Source organism: Podarcis gaigeae, assembly GCF_964106915.1.
Source record: "Podarcis gaigeae genome assembly, chromosome: 14".
Classification (NCBI taxonomy): domain Eukaryota; kingdom Metazoa; phylum Chordata; class Lepidosauria; order Squamata; family Lacertidae; genus Podarcis; species Podarcis gaigeae.
The window spans coordinates 21,559,142-21,586,596 of record NC_139690.1 but is presented as its reverse complement, the minus strand read 5'-3'; the positions used below and the strand labels follow the sequence as shown (position 1 = coordinate 21,586,596).

At 42.1% G+C, this 27,455-nt stretch overlaps 1 protein-coding gene across 2 annotated transcripts in view; it reads right to left on the bottom strand.

Annotated features, from left to right (window-relative positions):
- ADAMTS17 (ADAM metallopeptidase with thrombospondin type 1 motif 17) overlaps positions 1–27,455 on the bottom strand; it is a 170,356-nt gene that overhangs the window by 122,114 nt on the left and 20,787 nt on the right. For both annotated transcript variants that reach the window (XM_083713075.1, XM_083713076.1), the window contains exons 4-7: positions 15,611–15,783; positions 9,182–9,265; positions 8,066–8,223; positions 2,117–2,160 (exon numbers count right to left, since the gene is read on the bottom strand). In XM_083713075.1, coding sequence (XP_083569201.1) covers positions 2,117–2,160; positions 8,066–8,223; positions 9,182–9,265; positions 15,611–15,783 — 459 coding nt within the window. The remainder of the gene's footprint in view (positions 1–2,116; positions 2,161–8,065; positions 8,224–9,181; positions 9,266–15,610; positions 15,784–27,455) is intronic.

The following is a 27,455-nucleotide window of genomic DNA, read 5'->3' as shown; positions in this document are numbered from 1 at the left end:
ACTCACAGCTTGGAGCTGAGAGCACCGGATTCACTGTCTCAATAATATAGTCGTTGCGCAGCAGCGTTTTGCAGAGTCTTGCAGAGTATAAACCACTCGGAGAGCAGCTCTGTAAAGTATCCTCCTTTATTCTATAACTACAGCTATAATACAAAACTATATACAGAGCTAAATATTCTCAGCATAAACCAATGCTATACTCTGAGTGCCTGCAGCTGCTCTTAGCAGCAATCTTATCTATAAACACAATCTCTTGCACTCTCTCTCCGACACACTGACTGACTCTCTCACACACAGAGATTCACTCACTTGACTAATTAAGTAGAGAGCAGTACATTGCTCCTCCTCTCTGTAGAGTCAGCAGAGACCTCAGGAGATTCTCAGGAGATTCTCAGGAGATTCTTGGGTATGGGAGGGGTGAAATCTCCTCAACACCTACTGAAATTCCTGCTTCTACACAAGTGCTAAAGGTGTAGGATAGAGACAGCCAACCTGGTGACCTCCAGATGTTGATGGATTCCCTTCATCCTGGCCACTGGCTATGCTACCTGTGACTGATCTGATTTGTAGTCTAACATCTGGAGAGCTCCACATTGGGTACCCCTGGTATAGGAGCTCTGCTCTCCTTTTTACCTTGCCATCCTACACTAAAGCTGTTTTAGCTGTCAATCACACACACACACACACACAGAAAATCTGGTACATACAGTTCTAGAAGCGGCATTAGGGATCTCTAACACATTCAGCAATTCCTTAGTATATTTGGAGGAAGCTATGACATTTAAACAGAAAGAAAACTGATAGAGGCTTGTACTGTAGATATACCCAAGCAGCACGATCCAGCCAAATTCCCATTGATATAAACAGGGAAGTTACTGTACAATCCTTGCCATGCAATCGTCTAAGAAAGGATGGATCCTGGAAATGTATTTAATTTTCCCGGTTTCAGTCTACAGTACGTTACTATTTTCTACCACAAAAGTCTATGCTAGGGGCCACTCTATCTGGCCCTCAGAACATTCCCCAGGCCGCACACCCTTTCTCCAGGATAAATCCCTTAAGAGCCCTTCTTTGTACTCTCCTTGTATGTTTTAGCCTGGCTGCACTGCTTCCTTGAACTATGATAATACCACTTGTTTGGCTGGACAGAAGACAGACAGGGCTGTGTGAGCATGTGTAAAAACTCTTCTATTGTACAAAGGTAAAATTTGCATTTATTGCCCCACCCACCTTTGCTTCTAGCCCCACCCATCACTGGTGTGTGAGCCTGTCCTGGAAGGTTGTCCATAAGGGAATGTGACCCTCAGACTGAAAAAATGCTCCCCACTCCCAATCTATGGGACATGGATGATTATCAGGGTTTGGCTCTAGCAGTACATGATACTCTTATAGAACATTCCTTTTCCCTTAATTGCCTTGCATTTTCATTCAAAGTACTCTGATTTATTCCTTGTAAGCTTCAGTTTTAGGACATTCATTTCTTATTTACAATGCAGAATAGTTCAGTTTAGCAAGAGTTAACCCAGATGCTGATTGCCTTAGCAACTTCACTCTACAGTTCTACAATTTCCAGTGTCACAATGTCAAACCAATTAAGCAAAGATGAATTAATTGCCAGGTCTAGCACACGGTGTAGAAAAAGATGAGGGAATAAATATGAATATGCAAATATATTACGTACAGGCGACTCAACTTACGCTGGGGTTACTCTGCGTCAAAACACATTGGGTTCAATGGTGGGTGACATTGCCAAACTTTTTTTGCCCACACGCTCACCCTCTGTCTTCCCCCTTTAATTTTTTAAAAAATTTTTGCCAAGCAGGTAAAGCTAAATGCGCACAAGTTAAATACCCCATAAGTTGCAAGTTACCTATAATGTTTTATGCACACTGGAATTAGCGAGCTTGATCAGAAAACTCCACATATAAAATAAAGGCAACATAGATAAGAACTGGGCAACTATGGCTCGCCAGATATTGTTGGACTACAACTCCCAGCATTCCTTACCATTGGCCATGCTGGCTGGAGCTGATGGGAGTTGGATTCCAACACCATCTTATGTGCCTTGGTTTCACCAACCCTCATAAAAATGGAACGTAATCGCTTAGTTACTTACCCACAGTGTCACAGGGCACATCCTTGTGGACACAAAAATCTGTCCTAAAAATAATAAATAGTAATTAAAAACATGAAAGGCTATGATGCACAACATATTCATTAAAATAAGCATATACATATAATAAAACCATTGAATCCAGTCCTGCACATTTATATACGCACTAAACACAAAAGATTAGGCTTGGAAAAACTGCTCTATTGGAGCAAATAGAAAACCTTTCTAAATTTAATTGTGGTACCTGGGTGTGCGTGGCATTTTCAGGGGCATTCATCGCAGCTGCGGTCTCTGAGGTCACCCTCCCCAAAGCAATTTGGTCTGAAATGCTCTCCCACATTACCTAATTGCTGAGGCAGGAGAGAGTTAGTGTGCAGGTGCATGAGTGTATATAGACAACAGAAGAGCCCTGCTAGAACTGATCCTCTGTCAATCTGTTTAATCCCCATTAAATGTTGTCCAAGTCTAGTCTGCGCATGTGTGCACGAGTGCTTGAATGTACAAGAAAATGTGTGGCATGTGTGTGCTGTATTTGAGCATGGGCAAGTAGATAGCCTTGCCCACTTCCGCCTTGCTTGTGCCCATTGCTGGCATGTGGCTCCTCAGAGGGCTGACCAAGAGGGAATGCAGCCCTCAGGACAAAAAAAGAGTCCTCTGGCTTTAAGGTGGATTTACCTACCTCATTACTTCGTTCCAATTAATTTTTAACGAAACCAAAATATTTGAGATGTTTGAGAATTTCAAACTATGAACGTAATGTTCTAATGTTTTTGTACTTTTCCTTTAACTATTGTATGCTGTTTGTTTCATAAAATGGGATAAACTACTAATAGGTTTATAAAGCATTATTATTAATATTTTACCCCACCCATCCGGCTGGGTTTTTAAAAACAGTTGCTCCAGAGGCATATCGGTGTGACATCCAGCTGGCACTATCCAAGGCCAGCTTTTGCTGCAAACTTGCAGAATCAATCCCTCCACCCCAATCTTGACCATACAGTTAAAATGTTTCCAGATCCATTCCTAGTGCACTAACCATGCTCTGCACATCTTTACCCTTGGCGATTCAATGCATCATAACTAACATTTATTAAATGCACACTGTCAATCCATTGCTTTCATTTTTCCTTCCTCCCAAAGCCATCTCCAGGCTTCTCTTTCAGGAGAGTCATCAAAAAGGATTTAATTCAGGCTGAAGCAAAAGAAACTCTTAAGCTGCTACCAGTGAACCAAAGGAATCCAGGGCTGCTCTACTGCATCTAAATGCTTGAAATACAAGCCTTTCCACAAGGCGGCTGATGACATTCTGCTCTTGACCCAGCTGGCGCAAGCACCCTCACAGGAGTTCCCAGAGCCAGCTCGACAGAAGTTTATTTAAGGATTTATTATGTTATATAAACTGGTAAATCAAACAGATGCTTTTATTGTGAACTTTGAGTAAGTGGCGGGAGGCCACGGCTGGAAAAGCCTCTTCCCCTAAGGGGCTTGCTAGCTTAGCAAATAAAAACACGACATTTCTCCCTCTTGCACTCTGGTACCAAAATTATGACAATGGGAGCTGGTGGTTCCAGGCGATTCCCTGGATTCTCCCCTCTAAATGCCACTGCTCCACACTAGAAAACAGTGCAGCAAAATTAGCCACCTGTGATTGATTGACAGGACTGCAAAATCATCTTATCCCTCAACACCAAACGGTCCACTGGGGAGCTCTTAACGTGGCAGCAGGAAGGGGAGCAGAAAAAGAAAATGTAGGCAGCTAGCTGCGTATTTACATCATGCAGAATGGGGAGGTTGACTGAGGTGGTAGAATTATGAGCTGTGTCTACACTAATCTCCACTAGTAACCTACAAAACTATGCCAAACCTTTCTCCCTAATGTCCTAGCTTTTTATAGACGGGTGTTTTGTGTCTGCATGTGCAAGAGTGTGAGAGCATTACAAAAATGCATTTCCACATCTACAATCTTAACTTGATTCAGTGGCAAAATCCCTGGCCTATCTGTTGGCCATTGCTCATAACAACAAAGATTTGAACCATGGCCTGTCAGTCTACCACTAGCCACATTCTGTGATGGAACAGCTCAGAGGCCATATATATGCACACAGCTGAATGTGGTGGTAAAGAGGGTTGTACCACTTCAGACAACATGTGAAAGACAAAATTTTTAAGGAAGCTGCCTTATACTGCATCAGATCCAGTAGCAGCCAGTGCAGAGGGAGAGGGATAAGATACAGGGAGCTCAGTGTAGAGTGGTGTGGCAGGAAGGAAGGAAGGAAGGAAGGAAGGAAGGAAGGAAGGAAGGAGCACATCAAATAAAGGTTCTTTTTCAGTAATCAGCAGTGAATTGCTGGCAAATCTCACCAGAACTGACATTTTGAGGTGAATTTAATTATTGCAGAAGAGAAACATCTGTGGAACTTCAAGGGCAGCAAATGAAGAATTTCTGATAAGATTAGGGAAATAGCTCAGGGTAGTTTCTGCACAGTCCTATGAAAACTTTTCCTTGGTCCTTCTCCTCAAGCATGCTACATCTTGTCATAGGAAAATAATGTATCAGAAAATCATTTTAATTGTGCCCCCACCCTCTAGCTTCAGGACACCTTGCAGAAAGCAAAGGTGAAATTATTATTATTAATACTGCCCTTCATCTAAACAAAGTGCATAGTTAAACTATGGAACTCCCTTGTACAAGAAGCAGTGATGGCCACCAATGGCTTTAAAGGAGGATTAGACAAAATCATGGAAGATAAAGCTATCAGCGGCTACTAGTGACTACTGTGTTGTATCTCCACTGTTAGAGGCACTATACCTCTGAAGACCAGCTGCTGGGAATCACAGTTGGGGAGAATTCCATTTCTGGACTTCCCAGAGGCATTTGTGAGAACAGGATACTGGAGTAGATTGTCTTGGCTTTTCTTATGTTACAGCATGATATCAAGGTGGGGTGCAATCACATAAATAGAAATTTAAAATACAACTTCCCAGAGATAAGCTGCATTTGGCTCTTCCATTGCCCAAACAAACATAACCTGCCATACAATATCCAGAAAAAAGTTCCCTTTTAGAGGCTGACCCTTAAGAGCTTAGTTCTTATGCTAACTGTAGCAGCTGCAGCTGTTGAAAAACCAGCTCCTGCTTTCCCCTAGCTTAGCCCTTCCAAAGTGGACACACTGGGGAGCATCCAGGGACATGTACATGCATTTTGAAAGCCAACATTTAATGAAGCAGCTTGCAGCGCCTAGCTGAAAATGCTAACTTTTGTGCCACAGAAACCAAAAAGAGTTGAGCCAAGAAATCTCCCAACTGACACACTGTCCTTTCCTATGCAGGGGAAAGTTCAAGCAAGACAAAAAAGCAAAAGCTAAAAGATATACAGGAAGGAAAAGGTTGCGGCAACACAGCGCTGGCTTATTTTGCAGGGTGGATGTGGTTTTGCTGAAGCCCTACATTGGTATGGTGCCCAATTCTCTCACAAAATGAGCTAATCTTTGAGTCCATTATCCAAACCAGTGGCAGCTGGAGCGCCCCATCTATTATTACTTCTGTAAACTTCTCCAAATCCATATAATTTGGAGGGTATCCCAAGTTTTCCCTGAGTGACTAGCTGCTCCAAACGCTTAAGTACATGTGGCATTCCATTTGGTAAATCAACCCAGTGGGTAAGGAAGGAGAATATGTAAAATAGTGGACCTTTGCTGCCCCTCTCAACAATATAGTGTGCTTGAGTGTGTGTTAAAGCTTACATCGAAGTGGGGAGAAAAATCAGAGAATCCAATCACATCTCAGCTACAGGGTTCAAAGAAGATCAAGAGGTTAGCACTTAACCTCATTTTGAAGCCAGAGAGTTAATTAATTTACATTATGTAATGTAATGTAAATATAATGTTACATTTTGAAGCAAGGGTGCTAATTAATTTAAAGCACAGGTAAATCTGGGGATCTAAGGTATCACCTGCTCTCATTTTTATTTTATTTTTTTGCAATTTCTATACTCTGCTTCTCCAGCAATGCTACCCAAAGGGGTCTATATGCAATAATCACAAGGACCCTCATCCATGTGCCTTGGGATTCTCTAATAAGCCAAGACTTTTCAGCAATGGCAACCTCACTGAGGATCTTCCTGCTGAAGAATGTGCATTAGACCAGCCCCATTTGATATTTTTGAAGTTGGTTAAGACCTCTTCCATCCTGTAGGGACTTTAAGCTCGGCTGTTAATTCTGTGATAAGATTTTAACTGAGTTTCATGAGGCTCTATTGGCCTTTTAAAACTGTTCTTTTATTTTATTTGTATTTGGTTTGCAAATCACCCTGAATCTTAAAAATGAATAACTATGTTGACACCAAGGGTGGATTATGAAGGAGGGGAAAATGCAACACAGGGAACAAAAATTATGGTTCTCCCCATCTCCCCATCTGGCTGGCACATGTCTTTGGAAATATTGTGAACCTTTCACGTAAAAGCGTTTAGCAAATATACATATGAACCATTTACAAACATAGTATTTGTTTAAACTCAGTTTCAGTAACTCAACTAAGTTTTCTGTGAATCTAAATCAAGGTAAGGTCTCCAGCATGCTAAGGTGTTGGCAGTCTGACCAGAACAAAAGCTAGGAAGGATGAAGCAGGGTGACCAAGCTAAGGATGCAGCACTCTTCAACCTGGCAGAGAATAACAGTGGGGTGAGAGATGCACTGCATGCAGGTCCCAGCCACTGAGAAAGAGATGGGGAAAGGAAGTGGGAGTGAAAGGAGGAGGTGCAGCAAAGAGACTGCAGATGAATGGAATCCAGCGCAAGAGAAGGAGAAGAGAGAGTGAGCGTGGCTGGACTAGAAAGGAGGGCAGGCAAGGAGAAGGAATGTGTGTGTGAGTGAGTGTGAAATTGAGAATGAACAAGCATAGATCCAGGTACTGAACCAGAAGAAAGAAGGGAAAGAGATGAAAGATACTGACTGCATTAGGAGTAAGAAAAGCAGCATCACCTCTGGTAAATTAAGAGGAGAGAGAATACAGATGTGTAACAAGGATGGAGGAGAAAAGCAGAGAAGAAAGTTGTAAAGTCAGGAGCAGCAGACCCCAGAGGTGGCAGGAGTAAGCAAACATCAGTGTGTGCCTGGTGATGACAAAAGCCCTAAACTTGAAACAGGGAGGAGCTCTCCAGAGGACAGTCACAATAGGAAACATGGCCCATATTTATGTGGTTTTGCTACTGATAATGGCCAATGCTTGATAACAGTGCTGGGAATTTAATAAGGATAAGTGATTAGCAAGAAGCCCATTGTGCCAGTAGTTCTGCCAGTTCCACTTTACACTAGGGCAGGACAGAAGCAGCAAGGAGGAGTCCAGCTTCTTTGGACACAACACAGAATGAAAGACCTTGCCCAAGTCCCCAGTGAAGAGCAAAGAGTAAAGGGATGTTTCTTGCAAATAGCACTCTGGGATAGGGTAGGCACTGCTTTAAGAACCTCTTTCCATCTCTCCAAATGACAAATGACAGCATCTTGTCCAAGAGCCTCTCAGAACCCAAAGCCAGTGGAAGTCATCAGTGGGTTCCTCCAGACATTCCTTTTTATTGTTCATTCATTATTATCTGTGCTCAGGACAGTCACACGTGATCCCGCTTTTAATACTACTTATGCCCACAAATGTTTGGGGGCAATCATACTGCTTTATTTCCACTCAGTGCATATCCTGCAATGTCCTGCTGAAATCCAGTAACTTTTCATACCAGAAATGTTCTGTTGTATTTTTGTCATGCTTTTAATGTCCTATAGCCCCTCCAGGCAGAAATAATGTGGTAGCATTGAGGAAGCATCACAAAACGAACTAAAGCAGAACAAATCCACCATCAGTAATGCAACTATTATTGTGTCAAAACATGTTGCAGGATGCACCTGAAATTTAAAAAAAGCCAGTCTTGGAGGGGATCAATCAATCTGAATTAAAATCACTACCTGGTGACAAAGACAGCAGCATCCACTGGAGGGGTGTCATCTCGTGCTCCCGGCACCTGATTATTTCCAAGGTATTTTGCGCCACCAAATTCTTCATTTTGCCAATGGCAAAAACTCTCCAGGGACCTCTCCCCATGATGCCCAATGGACAGCTTGGCCTTCAGGAAACAAAGAGGAATTGAAGAGACACAAAGCAGGGAGGGGCTCAACCCAGGTGGCAAATCTGCAAGCAATGAGTAGGCCATCAGTAGAACATGAACTAAGAATCTTTCATGACAAACTAATATGGACAAAATATGGACAACTAATATGGACCGGAGGAATAACTCTACCAGGGCTAGCTTTCACAGAGGTGGCTGCCTAGACTAGAGGACCACTTTGCATGGGAAAGAAATTTTGCTGCAAAAGCAGAGGGGATGCATTTTCACTTTGCACTAGTACAGGGAGCAATGGGATGAAGATTGCCAAGCAGTATTTTAGCAGCCCAACCAATAAAGTCATGTTCTATCTAGTAACCAGCAATGGGATCTGTAAAATCATTTCTGGGGAAACTTCACCAATGACACATTAGATTCTCTACAGTTCTGCCCATACTCTACCAGGGTCTAGCCTAGTTTTGGTCCCTGTTTTCCAGATTCTGCCATGGTTGTGCCTATGCCCTGGCAGTGCCTGTGCCCTGGCAGATTTCTCCACAAACTCTCCCTACTCGACTAGATTTTTTTCAGGCTCTGCTCTAACCCTGCTCTGCCTAGGAGCATATATACATATAAACAAAAGCAGTCAATCTTAAGAATGATAGGAAGGCAAATCTAGCAAGGAGAGTTGGCCTACATGTGACATCGCAATATGAGGATGTGGGCTTCCAGACTTGGGGCAGAAATTAACTGCAGCCCACCAGTGGATCCAGGTCAATTTCAGGTAAACTGGCACTTCCTCACTTCAGTGAAAGAAACCTCACCAAAGATGGCTATAGCACGTGGGTTGTGGAACTCTGCAATCTGTCCACTGCTGTTTTATTTAACCCATCTATTATTTAATGGTTATCAAAGTCACAATTTCAAACAGTTGTTTTGAGCAAAATAAAAACACCACCATAGCAGGTTGTCACCAACTTACAGGACGGCTTTGAAGAAGGACAAGCTTAGTCACTCGAATATTGACTTTAACTCCAAGGCTCTGGTGTTGAAACATGTTGTACACCTGAACAAAGGCAGTAACAGACAACAAGTTCAGAATATCATTCCACGGAAAGAAGTTAACTCAGACAAAAATGTTTCCCTGCAATTTATTCAGCAAATAATCTAATGACCATGACCTAACATACTAAACTACTTGCCACAAGTACAAAGAATTTAATTCTATTAGCAGTACTTAAATAACTTGCATACTATTTTTCAAGCAAATAGCTTCATGCACATAGCTCAGTAGTTTTTACAACGGCCTTACAGAAATACAGGAAGCTGCCTTACAGCAGGTCAGACCATTGATCCACCTAACTCTGTACTGTCCAGGATTTCAGGCAAGAACACTCCAGCCCTACCTGGAGATGCTGGGGATTGAACCTGGGACCTTATGCATGGAAAGCGGATGCTCTACTGCTGAGCTATAGGCCTTCCCCAACCTAACTTCTGCCTGACAAGAATCAATCTGCTTACTTTACTTCACCTCTCTTTCTCCTTGTCTTTAAAATAAAATGAAAATGGCAGCTGTAGCCCTGGGGCAATGCACTTTTGGGAGACTGTAACCCAGGTTTGGCTCACAACTCACTAATAACTGGCAACTAATTCAAAGATCTAAGAAACCAGACTACGGACGCTGTTTAAGATTTTTAACGAAGGATTAAATAATACATAAACAAACAGTGGGGTCCAGTCTTTTCGGCAACCATACCACAAATAGGGATGGAATTCGGTAATATGGAGCCCTGAGCGAGGACAAAATTGGACTCCTCCTCCTCACAAAACATATTTTTATTTTATTTCGTTTTATTGTGGATCTTCTCAGTAGGTACCCATATAAATATGTGGTGGCAATGGTTATTTTGCGCCCCCTCCCAGCTTGGTGCACTGCGCAGGGGAACCACCCACCCCACCCTAAATCCATCTCTGCCACAAATTAAGTTAAAGAGAAATCATTACTTTGCTGTGAGGTGTAATAAATCTGCACCCACCCCAATAGCTTTGGTGGGGGAGTGCTTTTTGTCAGGCAGAAGTGTAGCACTAGAGCCTGAATTTGTTGCAGCCTCACAGGCCCACATCCTGTGTTCAGAGTTTCTACAAACTCCTCTGCCTGTGCAATCTGTGATACCTTTTTCAATAGAGTGTCCGCCCATGGTTTAAAATATTGTGCCTTTCCTTGTGAATCCAGAGCTAGGATTTGACTCCACGTCTGCCAGCCCCGACATAGTAAACCAAACCAGCTTTCTTATGTACACAAATGCTAAGCACATGTTCCTTAAATTAGACTCATCTGATAACTTGCATATCCACAGGCAGCTCTTCTTAAGAAGAACAATATTTTTTAACAAGCTCTCCAAGGGCTAAAAAGAAAATTAATATATGGGTTTAAAACCAAACAAAACATGAGGCATTGAAAAGGCAGCTGAAGGGAAAAAAGATAGATGGTTCTGAGGAAATGGATGGTTGGGCACTATAATCAAAGGGAACACTGAGGTCAAAATATAATTTTAGAGTCATTGAGATAAGTTGAAAGACTGTGGTTTATGCAGGTCAAAAATACTGAAAACAGTGCTGTCAGAAAGCAAAACGAAATAATGGTGCATTTTGGACTTCAGGAAATAGAATGGAAAAGCAATTTCCTTGAGTTATTCATGTGCAATATAAGAGAATAGAAATATGAGTGAGTACAGAATGGCACAATCTTAAGTTAGAAAGCTCAAAAACACCGCAGGAAACTAGTTTATATGGTTATCTCCAGACTGTACATTCCAGCTTGACAGTTCATCTCTTTTACAGATACGTAATTAAGCCCAAAACTGTATTTCCCATTCCTTGATTGCACAGATACCTCATGTTAGAACATATCAGTCATTCAAAAACTGGAGGAACAAGAAATATTTGCATCTTCTGTACATTTCAAATTATGTTCTTCTCCACCAAGAAAGGGAGCCAAATTCAAAGCACAAATTTGTGTTGCATAAACCCTACAGTATGTGTTGTGATGAGACGTCTGACTTTTCTGTAACTTGATTGCTTGCTATCAGGCAATGCCGACACTCGCAGTGCAATCTAGAAAGGGATGCCTGGTGGATCTAGAAGACTTCAGTAAGCATAGATGCCTAGCAGTTCGTTTTGTGCTGCAAAGTACACTTCTGGATTCTGAACCACTGTAAGGATATTAGAACAGCCACTGAGAATACAGAAGATGGACTGTCTCTGAGCTACCTAATAGCTGAAGGTATTCCTTTAACAGGTATTGATGCCTACAAAATGCTTGAAGAAATAAGCACTGCCTGCTTCTGACAGGCAGCGGTGGTTGGCAATTTCCTGCCTCATGAGCCGGGAGAGTTCCAGCTGCTTGGCTGCACTCCCTTGCCTTAGAGGTCCTCACTGGGCTTGGTGCCTGGCGACACCAGGAAAGACTAATGATAAGGGCAGGAAATGATGCCTGAATACATAGGGCACCATGTGGACATGATGATATTTCTGTTCCTTAAGTTGAAGACTGGTATGATGTTGGGTCCAATGTAGCACTACGTTAAAGTCACATAGCAGTAGATGCCATGAATCCCTCGGACCCATCAAGATCAGGCATGCCACGGCAGTCCCAAACAGAAGAGGAGGAGGATGGAGATAGAGCTGATGGAGGGGAGGATAACAGACACCTGGAGATGAAGGATGGGAACCTGCCCCTTGTAACTCCAGGTGTCACAGATGGGGAAGCAGAGCTACTGGCTCTCCACACTGCCCCACTCCTGAGGTGTGGAGAGATTCATTAGGGAGCCGGGAGACGCTGAACAAGAGGAGCTGGAGGCAGAGGGACAGGACCCAGCTTTGTCACCATGAACAAAGTGTCATTGTTGTAGGTGGGATCAGTTGCACCTGCCTAGGAGGAGTTCGCAGGTGCGTATGTAGCAGGCTCACCCTTTGCAAGCTTGGAGGAAGAGGTGTGTCACTCATTGTGGATCACTCGTCTTCCTCATGTACCCTCACCACTCCTGGACCTCCGCTTCATACTGTGCCTGAACAAAGATCTGTTTCTTACTCCGAAGTAAGTGCCACTGTTGTTGCATTCTGGGATGGGAGCCTGAAAATATACTTGTTTTGCTGGCAGAAGGTTGTTGAGCAACCAAGAGAAAAACCCTGCTCTTCCCAAAATAGTGACAAATAATGCTAGCTTTGTGAGCCTGCAACTCAACTAGTAATTAGTATATCCAACTATATCAAATTTTGGTCATCTTCAGATGTACCTAATGGAAGAACAGATCTACAATTTAAGAGGGACTTTCTAAGACCTTTGTGGTAAGAGGATGCCCAGATATTGAAATATATGGAACAGCGATGTTAAAAATAATCTGCTGTTTGGTTAACCTAAATAATTACTTTTCAAATATATACTTACTTCTTGGTTTTGAAATGAACTTGCCTCTATTTCAAGAAAGACCACAGGCTGACTTAAGAAATTGTAAATGTATATTCTTAGTGTGGCTGCAGCTGTTGCTAAACCATGTGATTAATTTAAGAGCCTCCTGAAGCTGCAAGCAGTAACATGAAATTAGTGATCCCTTGAACATTATTAAAAAGGAAAGTTTATATGTTAGATTTTTTGAATAAAGTTGGGCTTCCCTTTGTAGTTTCCTTTTGGATTTTAAATCACCCTGTTAAGCCTGGTCTTTCCACTTGCAGATGCATCTTAGAGGCAGAGTTGTACAGTATGCGGAAATAATTGTTCTTTTCTTCAAAATACACTAATCTCTATTTTGGGAGTAATGCTTTTATTCCTTGAGGCACCATTTGGTGTTCTCATGTGAGAGGAAGCTTGATGTGAGAGGAAGAAGGATTTTTAACATCACATTATCCATCCCCTTTTCCTGGATGGCTGAAACAATATGATGGCTGAAATAACTACTATTTTTATGTATCCTACATCCTCAATGTATATGATGTGTTACAAATACCAAAAAGCCTCGAGACAGACAGGTTGTGCATTTACAGAAGTGACCAGAGGAGGAATGACCACTGGAAGCAGAACAGAGAGAAGAAATACAATGGTGCATCTGCAGCAACACAACCGGATACCTTCATCTACCCCAGCTGCAAAAAGCATGTCTCTCCTGCCTTAGCAAGCCTTCCAACAGTTTGACTTCACCCCTAAAGGTGCACTCCTCCATTGTCTCCTGAGACAGACAGATGCCAACCAGCCTTCAAATGCAGGGCCGTCTTTACCTGGGGGTGCAAGGGGTGCTAGGCACCCAGGCGTTGAATTCTGGGGGGCGCCAAATGTATACCTAACTGTATACTGGTCCCTCTCTATCGGCAGCAGTGAAAAGCAATGGAGCAAAAGTCCCTGCCCACCTCCTCCATCACTCTGTTACTCCGTAGCATCAAATATTCCTGAAGAGTCAGGAAACAAAAGCAGTTTTTTCTGTTGCATTGTTGTTATAGGTGAGCTATTTCCTCTCCCAAAAAAGCTCAATAAAAGTTAACTTGGGGATAGCTAAACTAAATTTGGGGGCGCTGGGCGGATCTTTGTACCCCGGCGGCACATATGCTAAAGATGGCCCTGTTCAAATGTCTCAAGCCAGCCTTCTCCAACCTGGTGCCTTCCAGGGTTTGGGATTACAAATCCAATCAACCCCAAGCAACGTAGTCAATGCTGAGGGTTGGTAGTGGTAATATACCCAAATATCTGGACTATAGCAAAAAGCTGAACAAAACACTTCCTGTACACAGACAACTAGCAAATCAGGGAGCCAGCTGTTAGAACTTGCTCTCTACAGCAAGGAATTTTCAGAGTTATGAGATTCTCCACCTGTGGTCCCAGGTGGAATGTACTACATAATTCTGCCAGACCATATGCCTTTGAACTCCTAGTTCTTTCACAGAAAGCACTCATCACCACCAAAACCTGACCCTCAGGTCTAGAACAAGCACCTAGAGTTCTCCATAATGGTTTCCCTGGGACAATTAATTTTTTTAAACAATATATTCATAAGTCAATGTTGTTTTAAAGCACAGTTCAAAGCTTTTAGAAGACATTTAAAGCAGAGATTTGGCTTTAGGAGCCCATCATCCAATCTGTGTCTTTTGAAATAATTTTTATTTTTGTTTTCTTTTGAGTTGCATCTATTTCCACCCCTAAATTCATATCCTCATTCAGCAGCTGCAAAAATAAAACCATATTTTGTAATGCTGGCTTTCCTTCCCAACAAACAGATATTAAATTGCTTTAAGCAGATCCTAGCTTTTTTATATATAAAAAAACCCTATAAATATAATGTGTGTGCTAATATGCCATTTTAAGTCTTACTTTGTGGTTTGACTGTAAATGTAATGTCTTACAGCAAGGAGCCAAATTAATAAATCCCCCCCTCCCCGACAGCAATGCTCTATTTGCTTAAATCCTGGCATACATGCCAAAATTAACATTCTGGTTTCTTTTAGAAGCAGCTGTTCGTCCTGCCATGTTGGAGTAGAGAAGAAAATAAACTCTGCAAGGCCAAAACCTGAACATTTATCAACATTCATAGGAAGACACCAATGACTCCTTGCACCCTTAAGCCTTGATGGAAGTTCATCATTGCCTTCATTGACCATTTGTAATGCAAAACTAGGTTCTACCTTTGTAATTTAACACTAACATTTGGGTGGGTAGTTAGTAGAGGCATGGGAGGCAATTATTATTTTTTTGCACTGTCAGAGGTACTAAGCAGATCCTACCTAGCATGGGAGGAGGAGCCATTCATTTATGTGGGCAAAAATAAAGGGGTGCAAAGGGGGACACATCAGGGATTGCAGATAAACTTATCCCATACTCTTGGCACCCTCAGTTTCCTGGGGAAGGAGAGCATTTTAAAAATATTATCCTAGTTAATAAATGAAGTTATTAATCTCCAATAACTTCAGCAGGTCTGTTCTGAGTAGAACTAGCATAGGATGCAGCCTAATGAATTTCTCTTCTTTGGTGCTCTTAACAAGAATCAATTTTCACTAATATATGCATTCTTAGGCACACTTTCACCTAACACACACATTTTGTACACAGCATTTGGAGAAGTACTAAAAAGCACAAAAATGTATTGGTTAGAGTTGACATCCTAAATGTTGAAGTTGATAACTTAAGGAAGTACCATACTCTGTGTTGCAAGAACCCTTTCTCTCCATCAGTATTACTTGATTCATTGCTGTGAAAAGAGAGCTCACATACAATTACTGCACTCTGGTTGTCTAAGATGCAACTATGCCTGTCTAAGATGTTTCATATAAAAATGAATAAAAAGTTCAAACTCAAATACAAAAACTAAGCATCAAAACATAGGACTAGTTTTGAATGCAGACACATCTCAAGGAAACCAAGTGAACCTACCATGTTCATCACAGTAAGAATGAATCTTTGAGCAGCATCTGCCCCATGGTACTGGACCATATCAGCATCCGCCACCACGAGTGTTTCCACTGTGTATTCATTTGTGAGCCGAATAGCATTCCTCCGCTCTCTCCAGTCATTGGTAAGCTTTGCCTTTTTTTGCCTCTTCTTTTCTAGAAAGCAAACAACATGTTCAAACATCTTTTCTAGCACTATTAAATATTCTCCTTTGATGCTTTAACTTTGAAGCAACAAGTTTCCACTACTGCAATAGTTGCATTGGATTCCTCTGTTGTACCACATTTAAGGGACGCAGGTGGCGCTGTGGGTTAAAGCCTCAGCGCCTAGGACTTGCCGATCGAAAGGTCGGCGGTTCGAATCCCTGCGGCGGGGTGCGCTCCCGCTGCTCGGTCCCAGCGCCTGCCAACCTAGCAGTTCGAAAGCACCTCCGGGTGCAAGTAGATAAATAGGGACCGCTTACCAGCGGGAAGGTAAACGGCGTTTCCGTGTGCGGCTCTGGCTCGCCAGAGCAGCGATGTCACGCTGGCCACGTGACCCGGAAGTGTCTCCGGACAGCGCTGGCCCCTGGCCTCTTGAGTGAGATGGGCACACAACCCCAGAGTCTGGCAAGACTGGCCCGTACGGGCAGGGGTACCTTTACCTTTACTTTACCTTTACCACATTTAAAGTAATCTGTCCACTAGGAACTGGAGCCCTCACACTAGCAGAGAGAGAATGTAGCCTATTGAAAATGATAGACATGACTTACCTAGGCCCATTAATTTCAGTGTGTCTGCTCTAAACATAACTTAGTTCACTACAACCCATGGACTTGGCTGAGAAACAGTGACACCTGACATGGCTTCCAACCATATATACCAAGTCATCATGGTTTCTCAAGCTAGTGATTGGGTGAAGTATCTCCACTGGCTCCCACAACTCTTCTGCTGAGTCCATATTCAGTGGTACATTCTCTTTTAAATTCCCCAGTGTAATTTAGCTATAGGGAATAGACCTGCTCTATTCTGTCTTGGTCAGACCACACCTGGAGTACTGTGTCCTGTTCTAGGCACCAAAATTTAAGAAGGATATTGACAAGCTGGACCATGTGCAGATGAAGGCGACCAAGATGATCAAGGGTCTGGAAACCAAGCCTTATGAGTACCAGTTGAGGGAACTGGGTATACTTAGATTGGTAAAGAGGAGACTGAGGGGAGATGTGATAGCCATCTTCAAACATCTAAAGTGCTGTCACATGGAGGATGGAGCAAGCTTGTTTTTCCTGCTCCAGAGCCTGGGACCTGAACCAAAGAATTCAAGGGACAAGAAAGGAGATTCCAACTAAACATCAGGAATAACTTTCTGACAGAAAGAGTTGTTTGACAGTGAAACAGACTTCCATGGACTCTCCTTGCTTGGAAATTTTTAAACAGAGGTTGGGTGACCATTTTACGTGTAGGATCTAGTTAAGATTCCTGCATTGCAGGGAATTGGACTAGATGACCTTCCAACTCAAGAATTCTATGATTCTGCCTTCCTAACCAGACTAGTAAACTATTCATTGCCTCAAAACAGGCTGCCCATTTCCCTTGAGCAAGGATCTTTTAAATAATACAACGGTCATGGCCTCTGCTGCCACTGTGGGCCCCTCAAGGCACACCTGAAACCAATACCCTTCTGCTCATTCATACTTCCATTCTGTCTCGTCAGTGCCTGCATTTGTTCACATCCAGTCCATCCTCTGTCAAAGTGTCTGGCAACTGTTCTGCTATATTGCTTTTCTGCCTGAGGCACCAACTATCATCACTCAATATAGTTTTCTCCCCCCACTTCTAAACTGAAGCAACAGACAAGAAATTGAACCCCACCACACACCCTCCTCCTGAAAAAGAGAAACACACAGAAGCAAAGAGAAAAAATGCATGTTGTGGAAATACCCTATTGTGATAAAGATCTACCATATATTCACTTTTTTTTGAGATAGTAATGAATAACAACAATTTACACACCAGTGGCTTAATCCCACTAGGCTTGCCTGGGCAAATCCTCATCCTTCTGTGTGTGTGTGTTCAAAAAACAGGATATAGATTATTAAGCCAGATAAACAGCCCACCGTATTCACAGAGGTTTAGGGTAGGTAGCAGCAAATTTCCACAAAGTTGGAGGGCTTCTATTTTTTTTTATTATAAATTTTTTATTAATTTTCCAATTTTAACAACAAAACAACACCAAACAATGCAAACAACAACAAACACAGACACATACATACATTTTGCTTTCTTAACCTCATTTCCATAAGCCTCTTTTCTCAGACTTCCCGTACCTTCCCCTTTTTGCATCCTAGTTTCAAAATTTTTCAGCAACCCTTTTAGCCAATTATAGTTTAACTTATTCTCCTTTCAATTACCCTTTGAATCAAAAGATATATATAGCTGTAATTATACATCTTCCTTTCCCTTAACACTTTAACACTCCTTAATTTTATAGCATTTTTTAAGATATGCTTTAAACTTCTTCCAATCTTCCTCCACAGTCTCTTTCTCTTGGTCACGGATTCTGCCGGTCATTTCTGCCAATCCCATAAAGTCGATCACTTTCGCCTGCCACTCTTCCAGCGTGGGTAACTCTTGTGTCTTCCAATACTTTGCTAGAAGAATCCTTGCTGCCGTTGTGGCGTACATAAAAAAGATCTTATCCCTCCTCGACACCAATTGGCCGACCATACCCAAAAGAAATGCCTCTGGTTTCTTATGAAAAGTACATTTAAGTACTTTCTTAATTTCATTATAAATCAGTTCCCAGAAGGCCTTGATCTTTGGGCAGGTCCACCAAAGGTGGAAAAAGGTACCTTCAGTCTCATTACATTTCCAGCATTTATTATTGGGCAAATGGTAAATCTTCGCGAGCTTGGCTGGGGTCATGTACCACCTGTAAATCATTTTCATAATGTTTTCTCTTAAGGCATTACAAGCCGTAAATTTAATACCTGTGGTCCACAACTGTTCCCAGTCAGCAAACATAATGTCATGACCTAAGTCCTGTGCCCATCTAATCATGGCTGATTTTACTGTCTCATCAATTGTATTCCACTTCAACAGCAAGTTATACATCCTTGATAAATTCTTCGTATTGGGTTCTAGCAATTCAGTTTCTAATTTCGATTTTTCCACCTGGAATCCAATTTTCCTGTCTTGTTTAAAGGCCTCCATTATTTGAAAATAATGGAGCCAATCTCGTACCTTGGACTTTATCTTCTCAAAGCTCTGTAATTTAAATTCACCACTTTCTAGTTCTAAGATCTCAAAATATTTTGGCCAATTAGTTCTCATATTAAGTTTCTTCACCTCTTTAGCCTCCATTGGTGATAGCCACCTGGGCGTTTTGTTTTCCAACAAATCCTTATACCGAATCCAAACATTATATAGTGCTTTCCTGGAGGGCTTCTACTGGCAAAGGGTTAGCAGTTTAATTCCATTATAACACCAGCAAGACCACCTCCACTCAAATCAGACCTGGTTTGTCCAGGTTCAAGGGAGAGAGGATGCCGACCCCAGTTACCCAGAATAAATCTCTTAGTAGCTCAGGCTAGCAATAAACATGTTACCAAGCACTGTGTGCCAATGAGGGAAGGTTGCAGTGTCTGGGACTTTTTAATTTAGAGAAAAGACAAGTGAGATGGTACGTGATAAAAGTTTATAAAATAATGCATGGCATGAAAAGAGTGGGCACAGAAAGGTTTTTCTCAACTGGGATTAAATAGAGAGAAATACATGGACATTGAAAAAGAAAGACAAACACTTGCATGCATGAAAAACACTGATTCCACAATAAACTCAAATCTGGAAGCATCCTGAATAAGCCGAAACAATGAGACAACTGGCCTTCATTACATGGTTTGTGGGCTGTGTTTGTTGTAGGTGACAAATTGTGCAGGCCTGACCCAGGAGGAAGAGTTTTTTCCATTCTAATTGTTCAGTCTCAAAAAATAAAAAAAATAAAAAATCCTTTTCCTTTTACCACCCCTGGTTCTCACAGCTAGTACGATAGACTGGCAAAAATCCTAATGATTTACGCAGGAATCTAAGTAAATGTATACAGGACTCAGAAGTTGAATGAGGCTGAACAAAGCTTTTACACTTCAGGAGATGGGTATTTATGCTTTTCAGTTCTTACCCAGCAATAAATTTTGCCAGTTTTAAGAAGCAGAGGATAAGCGCTATTGAGGAAAAGCAGCTTGCTAAGATCTGCTAAACATTATAGGATTTGCCAGAAACTGTTCAAGTGAGTGTTGGGCCAAGTCGCCTGGCAGTGACAGCACACACTTTTGCCTTATCAGATTTGCAAGATGTACCGTAATTCTTCTGCAGCCACACGAAATAAGGATTTCTGTACAATACACTATACCCTTTGCACTCATCTATCTATCTATCTATCTATCTATCTATCTATCTATCTATCTATCATCTATCTATCTATCTATCTATCTATCTATCTATCTATCGTCTATCCCTATGAGAATTCAGGATTGCTCAGTCATTCCAATTGTGACCGCCGTGATTGAATTACAGTGGTACCTCGGGTTAAGTACTTAATTCTTTCCAGAGGGTCCATTCTTAACCTGAAACTGTTCTTAACCTGAAGCACCACTTTAGCTAATGGGGCCTCCTGCTGCTGCCCTGCCTTCGGAGCATGATTTCTGTTCTCATGCTGAAGCAAAGTTCTTAACCTGAAGCACTATTTCTGGGTTAGTGGAGTCTGTAACCTGAAGCGTATGTAACCTGAGGTGGCACTGTACAAGAAAAGTAGGTCTGCCCTTAATGAAACCCCTTAAGCCTCATGCCTGACTCCTAATTTAACCCAGGTCACAGACACTCCCCCATAACCTTCCCCTATGAACAGTTGCCCAGGCAGGGGGCAGCCAGGTTGCCCCATCCCCTCTGCAAGTCAAACACTGAACGAGGGTGGATCTGAATAGGCAGCCAAATTAAACAAAAGCCATACACAACTGGAGACCAAACTGCCCTCTTCTGCCAGGCACAGGGCCCACCAGCAGACACAGGGGATGAGATATGGGTCAGGGGTGAGGTTTCAATAGAGGTTTGGGGGCCAAATATTGCCCTCGCCCCATGTAGCCTTCCAATACTCATGAGGGGAGGGGGGCTGCCATCCACCCGATCCTCCTCTAATTTGAGGTACTGATGCTCAGGCAAGTCTTAAAGAGTTGCTATGATGCCACTTTAAACAGCCATGGCTTCCCCGCAAGAATTCTGAAAGGCATATTTTGTAAAAGGTGCTGAGGCCCCCATTTCCCTCACAGAGCGACAATTCTCCGAGGGGTTTAACGGTCAGTCCGTTTCCCCAGGGAATTCAAGGTCTCACTGCCCTTAAACTACAGTTCCAGAAACATATTTTGAGGGGGGGGGGGGTGGAGAAGCCATGACTGTTTAAAGTGGTATCATAGTATAGCTTTACATGTATGCTTTGAACGTGGCCTATGTTTCCTATGTGGCCTATTGCTAAATTTGAGAGGTTCAAGAAGCAAATACAGCTGGAGTTTTCCCCCTCCACCATACAATAATTCTCAGCAAAAAGTTAGGTTTTTCTTTTTCTTTTAAAGGCTGCGGAACCAGGATTCCAAACTGATAACCGGGTAGCGCTGCCTCTCATCTCCCTTGGCAGTCATCAAAATGGCCCGTTACCTTGTTTAGCAGAATATGGGCTCTCCAAGTGGAGGGCTGAAGCTTCACGTTTTCTGTTGAAAGTGCTGCACGTCCAACCTCATTCCAACACTGCCACCCCTCTCTGCCTCTCACATCACCCCCATCGCCAACTCCTGGCTCATAAGCTACAAAGTGTTTCACGGGACCCAGTATGAGGGAAAACTCAAGAGCTGTCCGTTGATGCTGGCTGTCAAAAGATTTTCATTATTGAGGTGGGAGAAGGTTTGCCGGTTGGCAACTAACCTGAGGCAAACTGGAAGAGGAGAGGAACAGCTGCATGCTGGGAGTTGGCAGCCATGACGGCTGGCATTCGGAGTGCCTTTGCATCCAATGCCCACTTGTTCCTCACCAGATGATGCAAGTGTGAGGAGAGTTCTGTGGAATTTTTCAGAACGTTCCTTCAAGCACTCTTCTTTCCCACTGCCTCTCTCTCCCACCAACCTATTCTCCATGGTTAAAGTCCTACACTGTATTTCTTTCCCTTTATTTGAAAGAGAGACCGAGAGGGAGAGAGACAGAGTTATTCTGGTCTCATAACTCAGAGTAACTGCTATGAAGTACGGCTGGAGCTTGACACAACAAAGAAGAAAAAAGAAAACTGTGCCTGGCAAGGAGCAAGCCTTCAAAAAGAAAAGTGTCAAACTAAAAGAGGAAGAATGGCCACATTCACACAATACATTTAAAGCACTATGATATCATTTTAAACACTCATGTCTTCTCCCCAAAGAATCCTGGGAGCTGTAGTTTGTTGAGGGTGGCTGAGCGCTGTTAAGACACCTATTCCCTTCCCATAATTACAATTCTCATCCTGAACGAAGCCCTAGTACAGAGTTTCCTGGGAAGAGAGGTTGACGGTTAATAATAATGATGATGATGATGATGATAATATTTTTTTATTTATATCCCACCCTCCCCAGCTGAAGCCAGGCTCAGGGCGGCTAACAACAATAAAATAATACAACCACTCTGGGCTGGCTGACAGCCAGCAGAAGTGACCCCAAGAATTCACAACTACAATGAGGTTGGGGGAAAGTGATCCCAGATCCTCCATTAAATGGGATAAAGATCAGCACTGTCTTTTACTCAACCATGTTTTTTGGGGACTTGGGCAGACCTTAGATGTTCACACAGAGTGATGGAAAGGGCCACAAACAAGAGTATTTGGAATTCTTTTAGTGGGGCTGAAAGGATCCTGAAGGTCTATGTTGGACTGGCCTGGCCTCCAGTCATTACAAGACTGAAGAAGGAAGCTGTCTGAAAACCCTCCAGCAGCACTGAAGAAGGCTGAAGGCACAACAGCACATCTCCCCTTTCTCCTCTGGTATTATCTGATATATGAACCTTGGAATGGTATTCCCTCTGTGAAGCCAATGAAACCCCAAGCTAAAATAAACAAATAGCCAAATGGGCGTTAAAAGCCATGCAGCTCAGATGTTTAAGTGTGGGCATGAAAGTCATAAAACCCAAGCAGACCGAGTGGCAGAGAAATGTACATAACAAGCATCAAAATCTGAAGTTTTTAATGTTTGATGTTTTATCGTGTTTTTAATATTCTGTTGGGAGCTGCCCAGAGTGGCTGGGGAAACCCAGCCAGATGGGCGAGGTTTAAATAAATTTATTATTAATATAAATTATTATTATAATTGCTAAAGGCTCTTTCAAATGGTGACGTTGCAGAGCTGGGTAGCATGCCAGGGACTGACTCTTGGAGCATTCTGCATGCATAGCATATGCTCTACCCACTGAGCTGAGGGTCCCTCCTTATGCAAAGCAGGAGTAGCAAACTTACTTTCATTCATTCATTCATTCATTCATTCATTCATTCATTCTATAATAACATTGCTCCAAAGAGCTCAAATTGGCCCCCTCCCCTCCATATGATCCTCAACAACCCCTCTATGAGGTAGATTAGGCTGAGAATTTGTGGCTGCCCCAAAGTCACCCCACTGAACTGGGTGGCCAAGTGGGGATTTGCACCGTTTCCCCAGGTTTATTTAGTATTTAGCGTATTTAACCAACTGCACGATATACAGTGGTACCTCGGGTTACAGATGCTTCAGGTTACAGACTCTGCTAACCCAGAAATACTACCTTGGGTTAAGAACTTTGCTTCAGAATGAGAACAGAAATAGTGTGGCGGCAGCAGGAGGCCCCATTAGCTAAAATGGTACCGCAGGTTAAGAACAGTTTCCGGTTAAGAACGGACCTCCATAACAAATTAAGTTCTTAACCCAATGTACCACTGTAATCAGCCTTAGCATCCTGAAATAAGCCCTAGTACAGAGTAAACTGGGTACATTTCATTTTTTATATAGAAAAATGCAACAGTGATGATGGCAACATAAGAAAAGCGTCTTGGATCAGACCAGTGTCCCATCTAGTACAGCATCCTGTTCTCACAGCGGCCCACAAGCAGGACCTGAGTGCAACAGCACTCCTGCAGCCTCCAGCATCTGGTATTCAGAAGCACATTGCCATGAGTTTGTCTAAACCATGGGTAGGCAAACTAAGGGCCGGGGGCTGGATCTGGCCCAATCACCTTCTAAATCTGGCCTGTGGACAGTCCGGAATCAACGTGTTTTTACATGAGTAGAATGTGTCCTTTTATTTAAAATGCATCTCTGGGTTATTTGTGGGGCATAGGAATTTGTTCCTCCCCCCCAAAAAAATATAGCCCAGTCCCCCACAAGGTCTGAGGGACAGTGGACCGGCCCCCTGCTGAAAAAGTTTGCTGACCCCTGGCTCTAAACCTCTTTTAAAGCCATCCAAGTTGGTAGCCATCATTGCCTTCTGTGGGATTGAATTCCATAGATTAACTATGCACTGTGTGAAGACATACTTTCTTTTGCCTGTCCTGAATCTATCAACATTCACCTGCCTGATTATAGTGATATGCAAAGAGCTTGTGGCTCCCTCCTTGTCTTTCCACCGGCAGATGACAACTTTCTTATTCTGACAGCAGATGACAACTTTCTTATTCTGACAGGTTTTGGGGAAGTGGCTGTTTTGAAGGAAAGGGCTGTTGCTGTCATGTTTCACTGTAATTATAAGTTTTTAGTCAGGGGTCAGCAACCTTTTTCAGCTGTGGGCTAGTCCACCATCCCTCAGACCATGTGGTGGGCTGGACTATATTTTGGGGGGAAATATGAACGAATTCCTATGCCCCACAAATAACCCAGAGATGCATTTTAAATAAAAGCACACATTCTACTCATGTAAAAACACACCGATTCCCGGACCATCCGCGGGCCGTATTGAGAAGGCAATTGGGCCGCATCCAGCCCTTGGGCCTTAGGTTGCCTACGCCTGTTTTAAATGATATTGTGTGTTTGTAATTAATAGATTAGATGATGATAGATAGATGATAGATGATGATAGATAGATGATGATAGATAGATAGATAGATAGATAGATAGATAGATAGATAGATAGATATAGATAGATAGATAGATAGATAGATAGATAGATAGATAGATAGATATAGATAGATGATAGATAGATAGATAGATAGATAGATAGATAGATAGATAGATAGATAGATAGATATAGATGATAGATAGATAGATAGATAGATAGATAGATAGATAGATAGATAGATAGATGATAGATAGATGATAATAGATTAGATGATAGATAGATATAGATAGATAGATTAGATAGATAGATAGAGATAGATAGATAGATAGATAGATAGATAGATAGATGATAATAGATTAGATGATAGATAGATAGATAGAGATAGATAGATAGATAGATAGATAGATAGATAGAGATAGATAGATAGATAGATAGATGATAGATAGATATAGATGATAGATGATAGATAGATGATGATAGATGATAGATAGATGATGATAGATAGATAGATAGATAGATAGATAGATAGATAGATAGATATAGATAGATATAGATAGATAGATAGATATAGATGATAGATAGATAGATGATGATAATAGATGATAGATAGATAGATAGATAGATAGATGATAGATGACAGATAGATAGATAGATAGATAGATAGATAGATAGATATAGATGATAGATAGATATAGATAGATGATAGATAGATAGATAGATAGATAGATGATAGATAGATAGATGATAGATAGATAGATAGATAGATAGATAGATAGATGATAGATAGATAGGATTAAATTGCCATTGTTCCCTTTGCTTTTAGCTTGTTCTATTTTATCTGTAAGCCGCCTTGAGTCCCTGTCAGGGAATTATTAAACACATATACTACTGCTGCCACTACTAATACTACTAATAAATAGCTGGCATCTCTACTACCTCCCACTCTCCATCCCACCAGCAACAGACAGTCCAGAAGGGATCCCAGCTGCAACTCTTGGGGAGGGGCAGACTCCCCTGTGCTGTCCCCAACTGCATTATTAACAAGTAGTCTCCACTGTAATCCCTAGTAATGTAAGCAAATACCTTGGACTACCCAGGCAGCAGATTTGCTGAGTAAGGATATGTCAATTTACACAGCCAAGCTATACGATTAAGCTCCCTGACCCTGCAAGTTCAGCATTCTTCTCTTATGAAGTGGGGGGGGGGGGGGAGAGAGAGAGAGAGAGAGAGAGAGAGAGGATGGCTCCACTGGGGATAATTCAATACCAGCTCTCAGGTTGCTTAAGAACCCCAAGTAATCAGAACGACTAAGGTAGAGGATGAGCAACCAGCAATCTGAGCTGTCAAGTTCTGCCCTCATCCCTCTTGCCAACTTATTGATGTGTGGGTGTGGGTGGGTGTATAGGAAGAGATGGTTATAGCCATGGAACTTGCCAGGATTCCATTGTGGGAAACTGAGGAGGTGGGGCCTTAGCTCACCACCCTCTTAACTTCTCAAAGTGTCCCTGAGAGTGTCCCCAGAGTGTTGACCAAGTAACTATAGGAAGCATTTTTTTCTCTTTCTTTTTAAAAATTGTATCTGTGCAATTGTACAACCTTCTGAGTTGTTGTTTTTATAATAATTTTTATTAATTTTACATTTTTTCAAAACTTAATACCATTTTCATAAAACAATACAATAAACTTTTGGCTATATGTGCCTAAGACTTCCCTCCTCCACTTGGTTTAAAATACAGAACCTAAATTGCTGTCTGGGGCTGGGTTTGTGGAACACTTCCTGCCAGTTTTAAAACGACTGTGCTGGTGCCGCCTGATTTGTTTCCAAGCAACATTCAACATGCTAATCTTAACATTCAAAGCTCTAAGCTATTTGACTACCTCCTTCCACATGAACCTGCCTAAGTATTAAGGTCTTCTTTTAAAGCTCTTCTCTAGATAACCCTACCTTCAAATACGAGGCAGATGATGCCAAGAATATGTCTTTCTCTGGCATGGCTCCCTGGATCTCTAATATTCTCCCCAAGAAAGCTCACCTGGTGCCAAGATGTCTTTTTCAGTTCCGGGTTTTGCCAACTATTTTATATCTGGGAGCTATTCTTTTTAATCTTGGTTCCTGTATTTTAAAATGATGCTTTATATTTTTATTTAATAGTGTTTATTGTGTTTTTATATCTTCCACGCGAACATGAGGTTGTGTTCTCTGCCCACTTGGATGCTATACTCTCATAATAATTTATTTGGAGCCCAAGTACTGTATTCATAACAGAGATGGCTAAGCTGGTTCCCTGGGGGTGGGGGGCTGGGCTGTGAAGCATTTTTATCTGGCCCTCATCTGCCCTACCAAGATGTAACTAATGTCACACTCACATTTAAGGCACATGCCCCTGCTCCAGTTTGTTAAGAGTGCTGGGAATTGTAGCTCTGTTAAGGGTAAACTGCAGTTCCCAAGATTCCTTCAGGGAAGCCATATGCTTTAAATACATGATTTGACCAAAGTATGGTGGGGCAGAGATTGCCTACAGTTTCACTTTCAGAAATTTTCCATAGTTGGGTGAGAAAGAAATATCTCACATACTATGGGATAGACCCTAATGTTATAAGGGAAGAGGTGTAGCTCAGTGGCTGAGCATCTATTTTGTACACAAAAGGTCCCAGCTTCCATTCCTGGCATCTCCAAACAGGGTTAAGAGAGACCTTGGAGAGTCACTGTCAGCCACTGAAACTAGATGGACCATTTGCCTGACTTGGTAGAAGGCTACTTCTATGTT